This window comes from Coregonus clupeaformis, chromosome 13, assembly GCF_020615455.1.
Source record: "Coregonus clupeaformis isolate EN_2021a chromosome 13, ASM2061545v1, whole genome shotgun sequence".
NCBI classification, from domain to species: domain Eukaryota; kingdom Metazoa; phylum Chordata; class Actinopteri; order Salmoniformes; family Salmonidae; genus Coregonus; species Coregonus clupeaformis.
In genome coordinates, this window is record NC_059204.1 from 55,827,200 (window position 1) to 55,839,969 (window position 12,770).

Consider the following 12,770-nt stretch of genomic DNA (forward strand, 5'->3'; position numbering starts at 1 on the left):
AAGATGTTTGTTGTAGTATTTCTCGTTTTTTTTTTTTGCATGAAAACGAGTTGTCTCTCGATGACTGACAACAAACACTTCATTGAAGAATCCCTACCATTAACCAATCGTAGATGAAGGGGCATAGACTTCGGTTACCGAACTTCAGCTTGCCTCAAGAAAAGACAATTGTGTGCATGAACAGCCGAAACAAACCTTGCCGAAGACCAAAATGTCACAAAATGTCGTCATAATATATGCACAAACTGTTTCGGACGGGAAGCATGCGGACAACTTAACATTTCATAAGACATCCATCTTTTTACACATCATAACTTGTTTTATTGAAAAATCCAAATTACAAAATAAATCCTTCAAGGCAGGCCTTAGAATCATATTGCTTCAAATGCCATATAATAAAAGATTTAGCAAAAGATTGATATGCAAAAAGAAACTCCTAATCATGGTAGCTACTAGTGTGCATGGCTATATGTCATAGCAGATACACTTGGTCTATAAAGAGTCATTCAGAGGTATGTGTCTCTCTGAAAAAGGAAAATGTGATATTCCAGCGCTTATTTCATATGGACTTAATAAAATCTTATGTAAAAGTAATACTGTACTATAGAAAGACAACAATCTCTCTAAATGCCTAAAATTAGAATAGAATAAAAAACAAAAATCTAATTACAGTTTGATGTTTTCTCTTCATTTGTGGAAAATAATTACAGTAAACGGTCCACTTCAAAAACAAACAAACCTACTCTGAAACAATGACACCTAAAATGTGGCCAACCATAACGTAACTAAAATTGCAGCTGTCCTGAATTGAGTTGTTTTGTTCATTTTTAGTTTAAAACAGTGTGAGGGATGAATCACTTAAAAATAACTTGTAAATTATAATCAATAAAAACACCTTCCTCCATCTATAACCAAAATTAAAAGGCTGGAAAAATGTATTATCAAATTTTATTCACTTTAAACCGTTCTTCTATAAAATATGTCCCTGATGCATCCACTTATTTCATAATTCTGAATTACATCACTTGTAATGTGATTTGTGCACCATTATTCATATACATTTTGCTGTACTTTGTTTTTGCTCTTTGATATGTATTATGGTCTTGTTTGGGTAAAAGGCACTGTAGCTTGTGTAAGGCAGATCTGCAGTCTAGAATGAATGGACCAAGTATGGCACCGCTGTGGGGGGCTATAGCAGTTGCAAACAAGATACATCACATACACTCAAACTCGTCTATACGCTGCTTGGTGTTGCCCGACCGAATCTGCCGGAGGGTCTTGTACTTGTCCCGTCCTGCTTTCACGTTATCTGCATGGATGATGTCATTTGCGGTTTTCTTGGTCTCATCCCGAGCGATTGCCAACTCCGAGCTCAAAGCCTGGTAGAGGAAACATAACATTACTGCCAAGTCCCACTACGGCTCACACAACAACACAGGCATAACAGGACATGTTTATAGGCCCCATTCTTGTAATCTCCACAATATCATAAACAGTGATGCAACCCCTATAAACAGCTGTTTCTCTAGTGCTGGAGGTGTTTGATGTGGACAGCAGCCACAGTCAGTCACTCACCAGCAGGTGTTGCTGCACGCGCTCATTCTTATCGGCTTCGGTCATGCGCTCCTCCTCGCTGCGGTCTTTGTAGGAGATGCCGCCCGTGAACTCAGCGCTGGCCTGGTCGCTGCTCTCGTCGTTTTCGTCATGCTCATTCTCGGCCTGCATAGGCTCCTGTATGTGGGACGCCATGATTTTGCTGTTCAGCTCCTCTTTGGTCTTCTCCAGGTCCTCCTGCACCATGCAGGCCTAAGGGGAATAGCCACTAATGTTAATGACTCATGGTATTTGTATTTATTATGGATCCCCAGCTAGCTTTATTATGGATCCCCATTTATTTTACTTTTCCTTTAAAAAACGGCATTGTTGGTTAAGGGCTTGTAAGGAAGCATTTCACTGTAATGTCTACACCTGTTGTATTCGGCGCATGTGGCAAATAAAAGGTGATTTGATTTGATTTGCTGCTAAGGCAGCAGCTACTCTTCCTGGGGTCCGGCAAAATTAAGGCAGATATACAATTTTAAAAACATTACAATACATTCATTACAGAATTCACAACACACTAAGTGTGTGCCCTCAGGCAGTATGAACTGATTCAGGAGAAGGAATTTTGTGTCACCACAGCACAGTATTAGCCAATCTTTCACCTGTCTGATTCTGTTGCCCCCTGGCAGAAGAAATATGACGTCCGTAAGATTCTACAGTCCTAATGGACCCAAAATATACATTCATTTCCTGGGTGACAGGTGCACCAATCAGTGACAGTCTAAGCTCATAAATCCATCGCATGAAAATGGGGGGTTTGTTCTAGACAGCACAATCACAGGACATTTGGGTCCTGCCATTTAGATTTGCATTCTTTCAAATGCTAAAATAGGGAAAATATCACAATGGGGTGAAAAAGATCATCCCAGGCAAACAGGATTTCCCTAGTGTAGACAGAGAAACCTCCCCTTACAGCCAGGCCCACAGCATGAGTCACCATGCCCACATGGGGGAGAGGAGGGGCCCTTCCTATGGAGCAATGCCCTGCACCAGAGGGAGTCTAAGTATGGCCTCTTAAAACAAACAGTGCCCAACTGCTATAACTTCAGAAAAAGCAAATCAGGGCTAAGCTTTAATGTTAGGCTATGGTTCATCCTATTTTTTTCTAATGGATGAATTACTGTAACATTGACTATAGTTTAATGACACATGGGACTAATCCATTTGAGAAGGTGGTGGAGGTCAGAGTAAATGAAGAGAGCAGTAGCTGAGACCACACCTTCTGTTGCCACTGCGTTGCCTCATCCTCCTTCCTCTGCTTGGCGTCCTCCAGTAGGGAGATCTTTGAGGTCAGCTCAGCCAGTTCCGTGGCCTGTGGAAACATATTTTTATTTTCACTTTCTTGCCATGAATTTGGATTTGAAAGGTTCAACAGATGTTTGCTTATTTTCATTTCCAAACCATGTGAAGACTACCACAGTTAGAAAACTTACAAAGTTAAACAATGATTTTCATACATTTATAGAATTTGAATATTAACTATCATGATAATACATGTTTCTGTACAATGAAAATAATAATTGATGTGTTATATTCCAATAAATGAACAACAGTAATTAACAAGCATCACTTTACTCAGTAGCTCATCACTCTGTAGCACAATACTACATGCTAATGCTGCATGTGCTGTTCATTAATGTGTGTAATGTGTGTGTGTAACTCACCAAGTGTTCCTGGTTCTTCATCTGGTTCTCAGACTGCTGGAGCAGGGCGGTCTTGGCCTCCTCAGCCATCCTGCGCTCCTTCTCCAGACGCTCCGCCTCCTCCTGAGCACGCTTCCTCTCCTGCTCCAACTCCAGGGCCCTCCGTGTCTGCTCCTCCAACTCTGCACACACAGGAATTATGATAATAGACAGAATGGATTACTTGTATTGTAGCTAGGGCTTTCATTAATCTCTCTTGCAAAACCTATTTTACCTCAACAAGACTAAGTTGCATAAATAAAGGTTAAATTAGGTCTGACAGTGCTTTACATTGTATGGGGTGAACACACACAACTTATGTGTATTTAGACAACAATCAATAATAAGCAATGAACAACCACACTTCTAAGACTCCCAGCTTTAAGAGTAAAGATAATAGATCGGTTTTCTCTTGTTTATTCATACTACAGAAATAGGGGTTTCCAACCTTGCTGAGCTTTTTTCGTCTGTTCCTCAATCTGTTTCAGTCTCTCCATAAGCTCCTCCTTTTCCTTTTCAATCTTTTCCTTTTCTTTTTCAGCAAGTTCCCTCTTCTTCTTTTCGTTCTCCAGCAGTGCCCTGGTTGACAGAGGCCGTAGAGTAAACAGGGAGATAGAAGGGAGGGAACATGGACAACTTCCTAACATTGTCAAGCCTTTATCAGACAATAGGCCAACCTAAACATTAGCTAAATAGATCTGTCATTGTTCTGATGGCTACTGAAGTTAGAGGGAATTTATTAAGAAAAATCCACTCATAACAAAGACCCTCATGTCTGGCCAGTGGCCACCAGTTGACACCCACAACAGTCTGCTGTGATGTTAATGTTAGAAATTATTAAATGCCCTTCATGTTCAGATTTCTTTTTGAGCATTGCTGTTGGGCCTGTACAAGGACGATACAAATACAGAGGCAGGAGTAGGTCTGATGTCTTGAAATAGACTCATGTTAGCAGTAGCTTGAGTGTGGTGGTGGTGACACTGACCTCTCCATCTTCTTGTGGTTCTTCTCCTCTCTGGCCTGGGCCTTCATCTGCTGTACCTCGATAGTGTCTGGTTTGCGGCGACGCATATACAGCTCATGGTTGCCCATGCAAAGTGCCAGGATGCGCTTATTGATACGCAGTCGTGGAGCATAGAATACAAAGTCCTAGGAGAGAAAGCATGTGTGACTACCCAACATGGTCTCAGAGCATTTCGTATTATTTTATACATAAATCTCCATTTAGTATGAAATGTTAAGTTTCGTATGGTATGTATTAAATTGTGGATGTCCATCATCCATTTTTTATAATATGAATTTCCAAAACGTACAATATGTTACAAATTTGCAAAACGTATGATATGTTAAGAATTCCAATTTGTTGTGGCCAATGTTAGCTAGGTGGCTAACACTAACATTAGCTAGGTCTAGGGGTTAGGGGTAGGAGTTAGGTTAAGGTTAGGGGAAGGGTTAGCTAAAAGGGTTAAGGTTAGGGTTAGGGAAGGTTTAGCTAAAAGGGTTAAGGTTAGGGGAATGGTTAGCTAACATGCTAAGTAGTTGTAAAGTAGCCAAAAAGTAGTAGCTAAGTAGTTGCAAAGTTGCTAATTAGTTAAAATGCTAAAGTTGTCTGTGATGAGATTCGAACATGCAACCTTTGAGTTGCTAAACATTCATTTTTGCCTCAAGTAACCTTCTATCTTATGTAACCATACCATATGTGACATATCATACTAATTTCAGTGTCCCAGATCTACATTTACTATGTTATGTCTAGTCTATGAGACCAGTCTATACCAGCAATCTCTCAAAAAATAATTATGGCAACAACAATTATTTTTCTCCCTAGGAGATACTGTATAACCTTATAAATTATGGATAAGTACAGAGAGGGCATTGGTGGTTACATACTGGAGCTTTCTTGTCAATGGGTTTGATGACAAACTTCTTGTCGTTGAAGGAAATATTCCTGATTTCACTCCATGGGAATCCAATTTTAGGTGTCATCCTGTTGAGGCAAAAATAAGATATCAACACAGTGATATTTGCACTCTTTTGCACTTAGTCACAATCAGAAAACAACCATTGGACCTGTGTTTGTACAGCATATGTTTAACACATTTCAGTCCCATATGTGTGAGTACCCCTGTGGTGTATATTTCGACATGAGTCACTCACTTATCATTCTGTTCGTAAATGTTGAGTCCCAGGGCGTCTACTCCTAACCACAGCTCTGATCCTTTCTTGTTCTTGATGCTGAAGTAGTTGACACCGTACATCTCCAGGTCCTGAGCGATCTTCAAGTACTCCATCATTGAATCCTCTCTGTGCAAGTATTACAAATTACATTAAATCCTTCTGTTTTTTTTCAATCACTTTGGTGCAATGTTCACAAGTATATGGTACATTTTCACAACTGTAAGCACAAAAATCAAAACAGATGTTTCAAAAATTCTGAGTACATTTTCAATTGACTGAGTACAAAAAAACTAAGTCACAAAGTAATTTGTTCACTGCACCAAATCACTCTTCCAATTTGCATACATATTACATCTAGGTATCTGCTTTTCAAAATGTAATATTCACATTACTTTAGATAACAATACATTTAACTATCCCTTAATCAAACAGTTCAAAACTGATAACTACTGAACCAAAATTATGTAGGGCCTAGTTTACATACATGTATATAGTTTGATAACTGCTAAACACTGTAAAATAAATGTATCAATTTGACATCAATTTATGTTGGAAGGTAAAACCAAATAATATATTGACGTGGCTGTAAATACTACATCATCAATTGTCACGGGACTCGTCTGAAGGTAAACGGTACCGGTTTTTAAAAAATGAATGGAAGTATAGTGCCTTCGGAAAGTATTCAGACCCCTTGACTTTTTCCACATTTTGTTACGTTACAGCCTTATTCTAAAATGGATTAAATTTAAAAAAATCCTCATCAATCTACACACAATACCCCATAATGACAAAGCAAAAACATGTTTTTAGAAATGTAGTGCAGATTTATATATAGATATATATTTAAAAAAAGAAATACCTAATTTACATAGGTATTTAGACCCTTTGCTATGAGACTCGAAATGGAGCTCAGGTGAATCCTGTTTCCATTGATCATCCTTGAGATGTTTCTACAACTTGATTTGAGTCCACCTGTGGTAAATTCAATTGATTGGAAATGATTTGGAAAGGCACACACCTGTCTATATAAGGTCCCACAGTTGATAGTGCATGTCAGAGCAAAAACCAAGCCATGAGGTCGAAGGAATTATCCGTAGAGTTCCGTGACAGGATTGTCTCGAGGCACAGATCTGGGGAAGGGTACCAAAAAATGTGTGCAGCATTGAATGTCCCCAAGAACACAGTGGCCTCCATCATTCTTAAATGTTGTTTTGTCGTGTTGTTTATTACTTTAATAAACATGTACGCATATCACACTGCGCCTTGGTCTGACCCGTCAATCAACGAGCGTGACAGAAGATCCCACCAAACAAGGACCAAGCAGCGTGCCGAGAAGGAGCAAACGCCTGGGACTCAACAGGAGGTTACGTTAGTAGATGTCCTCCTCGGTTGGGGGAGAATTACGGAGGAGGAGGCCGTCCGTTATCGGAGGGCGATGAAGGAGGATGCCCAGGTAGGAGAGGAGAAACGGCGCCAACAGTGCCGACGATGGAGACCCGAGAGGCAACCCCAAGAAAATGTTGGTGGGGGGCACACGGTGTGGACGACGAGGCAGCAGGAGGCCGTTAAAGGGCGGATCTGCAGGTTAGGAGAGGAGGCCACCATGTTACGGGGGCTATTGGTTCAGAGGGAGCAGGAGTTATTCGGTCAGAGGGAGGCGCTAAAGGAGGCTAAAAGGGAGAAGAAAAGAGTAGAGGCACGGCGAGAGGAGCTGGTTAGGCAGCAGAAGGAGCGGGGGTTAATAAAGGAACCCAGTCCTGCTCCTCGCACCAAGCCAGTGGTGCGCGTCGCCAATCCGGCCCGGCCTGTTCCTGCTCCTCGCACCAAGCAAGTGGTGCGTGTCGCCAGTCCAGCCCGGCCCGTTCCTGCTCCTCGCACCAAGCCAGTGGTGCGCGTCGCCAGTCCGGCCCGGCCCGTTCCTGCCCCTCGCACCAAGCCAGTGGTGCGCGTCGCCAGTCCGGCCCGGCCCGTTCCTGCCCCTCGCACCAAGCCAGTGGTGCGCGTCGCCAGTCCGGCCCGGCCCGTTCCTGCCCCTCGCACCAAGCCAGTGGTGCGCGTCGCCAGTCCGGCCCGGCCCGTTCCTGCCCCTCGCACCAAGCCAGTGGTGCGCGTCGCCAGTCCGGCCCGGCCCGTTCCTGCCCCTCGCACCAAGCCAGTGGTGCGCGTCGCCAGCCCGGCCCGTTCCTGCCCCTCGCACCAAGCCAGTGGTGCGCGTCGCCAGCCCGGCCCGTTCCTGCCCCTCGCACCAAGCCAGTGGTGTGCGTCACCAGCCCGGCCCGGCCCGTTCCTGCCCCTCGCACCAAGCCAGTGGTGCGCGTCGCCAGTCCGAGTGGGGAAGCAACGCGCCGAGGTCTAGACCAGACCAGGGGCGCAACAGGGAGGCGGAGAGTGAGAGGTCGTCACGCCCTGAGCCGGATCCGCCTCCGAGGCGGAATGCCCACCTGGCCCCTACCCTGTTATGTTTATGTTGTGCGGTCGGAGTCCGCACCTTTGGGGGGGGGGGGTACTGTCACGCCCTGACTCAGGGGACGCATATATGTTGAGTCAGGGTGTGTATATTTCTTGTTGTGCCTTTTCTATGTATAGGATCTAGTATGTCTAGTTCTATGTTGGCCGGTGTGGGTCCCAATCAGAGGCAGCTGTCGCTCGTTGTCTCTGATTGGGGACAATACTTAGGCAGCCTATTGGCACTGTCTTGTTGTGGGGATCTTGTTCCGTGTGAGGTATGTTGTGTGTTCTACCTTGGACTTCACGTTTCGTTTCCTTTGTTGTTTTGTCGTGTTGTTTAATACTTTAATAAACATGTACGCATATCACGCTGCGCCTTGGTCTGACCCGTCATTCAACGAGCGTGACACCAAGAACCCGATGGTCACTCGGACAGAGCTCCAGAGTTCCTCTATGGAGATGGGAGACCCTTCCAGAAGGACAACCATCTCTGCAGCACTCCACCAATTAAGCTTTTATGGTAGAGTGGCCAAACGGAAGCCACTCCTCAGTAAAAGGCACATAACAGCCCGCTTGGAGTTTGCCAAAAGGCACCTAAAGACTTTCAGACCATGAGAAACAAGGTTCTCTGGTCTGATCAAACCAAGATTGAACTCTTTGGCCTGAATGCCAAGCGTCACGTCTGGAGGAAACCTGGCACCATCCCTACGGTAAAGCATGGCGTGGCAGCATCATGCTGTGGGGACGTTTTTCAGCAGCAGGGACTGGAAGTCTAGTCTGGATCGAGGAAAAGATGAACGGTCCTTGATGAAAACCTGCTCCAGAGTGCTCAGGACCTCAGACTGCGGCGAAGGTTCACCTTCCAACAGGACAACGACCCTAAGCACACAGCCAAGACAGCGCATGAGTGGCTTCGGGACAAGTCTCTGAATGTCCTTGAGTGGCCCAGCCAGAGCCCGGACATGAACCCGATCGAACATCTCTGGAGAGACCTGGAAATAGCTGTGCAGCAACGCTCCCCATCCAACCTGACAGAGATTGAGAAGATCTGCAGTGAAAAATGGGAGAAACTCCCCAAATACAGGTGTGCCAAGCGTGTAGCGTCATACTCAAGAAGACTCGAGGCTGTAATCGCTGCCAAAGGTGCTTCAAAGTACTGAGTAAAGGGTCTGAATACTTCTGTAAATCTGATATTTCCGTTTTTTATTTTAAATAAATTAGCAAAAATTTCTAAATAACTATTTTTGTTTTGTCATTATGGGGTATTGTGTGTAGATTGAAGAGGACGAAAAAAACAATTAGAATAAGGCTGTAACCTAATAAAATTTGGAAAAAGTCAAGGGGTCTGAATACTTTCATTTAATCTTTAATTTCTATATGGATGAGAGGTTTAGAAAGCTCATCACCCATCCAAACTCCTTCTGTTTTTACCATAGCCAACTGCTTAACAATACCCCTAGTAGGATCATGAAACTGTATTGCTCAACATGCTCACAACCTGCCATTGGATACAAATTATTTTGCAAACAAATAAATGTGCATGTCAAGTTATGGTAAAATGTTCTCATGTTATTTCACTAAAAAAATCACGAAATACCTAGATTTTGCATGAATGACTCAGGGGTGAAAGATGTGTTAAACCCCAATGAATACACAATGAAATGTTCTGAACATAACATAGGGGGCATTACAAGTGTTATCAGTTTAGAGTAGTGATTGGACGATTGATACCAGAGCTTCGACGCGCCAATGCAGTTTTCAACGGACTACTGATTCGACACAATGTGGCGATGCTTGTTTCAAAGTAACAATACCACGTGATGATGGCGTTCTAAGCATCTGACAGGTGTCGGAACTGAGAGCACCGACCTCTGCTGGAAGCTTTTGTTTTTATCGAGATATTTCACCTTCTTAGGAGGTGGAAAGATAGCTCAGGGCGTAGAGCCACACGGCAGAGGAATCTATGCTGAAATTGTAGCACACTAGTATCAAACCTTGAGAGAGCTTCTGCAAAACATGACTTAGTACTTGGTGGCAAAATCCTTGTTGGCAATCACAGAGGTCAGACGTTTCTTGTAGTTGGCAACCAGGTTTGCACACATCTCAGGAGGGATTTTGTCCCACTCCTCTTTGCAGATCTTCTCCAAGTCATTAAGGTTTCGAGCCTGACGTTTGGCAACTCGAACCTTCAGCTCCCTCCACAGATTTTCTATGGGATTAAGGTCTGGAGACTGGCTAGGCCACTCCAGACCTTAATGTGCCTCTTCTTGAGCCACTCCTTTGTTGCCTTGGCAGTGTGTTTTGGGTCATTGTCATGCTGGAATACCCATCCACGACCCATTTTCAATGCCCTGGCTGAGGGAAGGAGGTTCTCACCCAAGATTTGACGGTACATGGCCCTGTCCATCGTCCCTTTGATGCGGTGAAGTTGTCATGTTCCCTTAGCAGAAAAACACCCCCAAAGCATAATGTTTCCACCTCCATGTTTGACGGTGGGGATGGTGTTCTTGGGGTCATAGGCAGCATTCCTCCTCCTCCAAACACGGCGAGTTGAGTTGATGCCAAAGAGCTCCATTTTGGTCTCATCTGACCTCACCCAGTTCTCCTCTGAATCATTCAGATGTTCATTGGCAAACTTCAGACGGGCCTGTATATGTGCTTTCTTGAGCAGCGGGACCTTGCGGGCGCTGCAGGATTTCAGTCCTTCACGGCGTAGTGTGTTACCAATTGTTTTCTTGGTGACTATGATCCCAGCTGCCTTGAGATCATTGACAAGATCCTCCCGTGTAGTTCTGGGCTGATTCCTCACCGTTCTCATGATCATTGCAACTCCACGAGGTGAGATCTTGCATGCAGCCCCAGGCAGAGGGAGATTGACAGTTATTTTGTGTTTCTTCCATTTGCGAATAATGGTCTTGTAGCACATTCCAGCCTTGTGTAGGTCTACAATCTTGTCCCTGACATCATTGGAGAGCTCTTTGGTCTTGGCCATGGTTGAGAGTTTGGAATCTGATTGATTGATTGCTTCTGTGGACAGGTGTCTTTTATACAGGTAACAAGCTGAGATTAGGAGCACTCCCTTTAAGAGTGTGCTCCTAATCTCAGCTCGTTACCTGTATAAAAGACACCTGGGAGCCAGAAATCTTTCTGATTGAGAGGGGGTCAAATACTTATTTCCCTCATTAAAATGCAAATCAATTTATAACATTTTTGACATGCGTTTTTCTGGATTTGTTTGTTGTTATTCTGTCTCTCACTGTTCAAATAAACCTACCATTAAAATTATAGACTGATCATTTCTTTGTCAGTGGGCAAACATACAAAATCAGCAGGGGATCAAATACTATTTTCCCTCACTGTAAAAGTGAGTTCAAACCCAAAGCAATGTTGACAAGCAGTTACCGCTTGATAAATTATGTACAAAGCTTTGTTTGATCCCTCAGTCAGTAGATCCCACTGTGGTTATCAAAACATCAACCTCTGCTAGACACTACATACAGACTTAGTCTAAATATTCTTCTCCATTTCTCACCTGACAGGTGAGTCTCTTGTCTTGTGGAGGCACAGCAAATCGCTGTATAGATAACTATTTTCAACAAAAAATGTTTCTTTAAAACACTGGCTACATTGTATTTCTAACAGCATAGGCTGTTCAGTTTTTTATTTAACATCTTAAATTATGCAATGGAGCCACCGTCTTTTGTAAATGTTTTTTTTTTGTAAAAAAAAAAAAACTAGGTTGCTCGTTTCAAAGCATAGACCAATGACGGATAGATTCAAAGTAACATTACCACATGATCAATGGTGTCCGAAGCTTCGTTTGATCACATGCTTTATTTTCTTCCGTATGTTGCAAAATGCGAGATCCCACTGATTTCACCGTGGTGCTGGTGCTTTCTTTGATGCAAAGTTGCTTTCAAACACGACCTCTACTGGACACCTTATTTACTTAGATGTTTTTCAGTTTATAGCACCTAAACGGTAGCTCAGCAGGTAGGGATGGGGATTTGGGATAAGACACCAGCATAGGCACAAGATCGAATCATGGCTATGGTTAAAAAAGTATTTCCTGTGAAACCAGACTATCTTCCCATTGTTGTTCAAATAATTGGTTTTATTTAGTGTAGCCTATGATCATCTTCTGTCTTCAGCATCGTAAATAATACCACGGATGCACAGTTTTGGAAAAAATAGTGTACTTGGAGGCAAAAAGGGTAAGTAGAATGTGCTACGCAAACCGCACATTCTAACAAAATGTTATTTACCAATGCTCACACCTATCCATTGCGGCACAAAGTTTTGATAGATGCAATGGGAAAAGAAGTCTATATAAACATTTTAAAAAGCTCATATTTATTCCTGTTCAGCAGATGTCAATAATTTGTTAAAAGATCAGTGTAATAAAACAATTGTCACCACAATTTGGTGAAAGCCCCAAAGGGTTTAGAAAGCCTTGGTTTCCCATCACTAGTTTAGATTTTTGTACTTAAAAGGTCCAATGCAGCCATTTCCATTCCAATGCACTCAATATCAAATAATTTCTGGGTAACAATTAAGTACATTGTTTTCAATTAAAATTGTAAAAATAACTAAATAAATCTGGGAGTGGTCTGAGCGGGGAGGGGAAAACTGAAATCTAACTGTTTTTGGCAGAGAGGTTTGGAACACTCTTTCTTATTGGTCTATTAACTAATTTACCTCCTGGTGATGTCACCAGGCAGGCCAAAACATCCCACCAAAACAAGCTGAAATTTCAGCTGGTCTTTTCAAACAGCTCTTACACTAAAGGGCATTATCATTATTTTCACAATTTCAGAACCTCATAGTGTGGAAATATACATAGAAATCAGGAAAATCACA

At 43.0% G+C, this 12,770-nt stretch overlaps 1 protein-coding gene across 1 annotated transcript in view; it reads right to left on the reverse strand.

Annotated features, from left to right (window-relative positions):
• Positions 1-296: 296 nt before the first annotated feature.
• LOC121579939 (moesin) overlaps positions 297-12,770 on the reverse strand; it is a 38,246-nt gene continuing 25,772 nt past the window's right edge. The window contains exons 6-13 of the mRNA XM_041894947.2: positions 5,442-5,588; positions 5,175-5,271; positions 4,270-4,433; positions 3,733-3,863; positions 3,267-3,427; positions 2,822-2,914; positions 1,576-1,806; positions 297-1,379 (exon numbers count right to left, since the gene is read on the reverse strand). Coding sequence (XP_041750881.2) covers positions 1,215-1,379; positions 1,576-1,806; positions 2,822-2,914; positions 3,267-3,427; positions 3,733-3,863; positions 4,270-4,433; positions 5,175-5,271; positions 5,442-5,588 — 1,189 coding nt within the window. The 3' untranslated portion in view covers positions 297-1,214. The remainder of the gene's footprint in view (positions 1,380-1,575; positions 1,807-2,821; positions 2,915-3,266; positions 3,428-3,732; positions 3,864-4,269; positions 4,434-5,174; positions 5,272-5,441; positions 5,589-12,770) is intronic.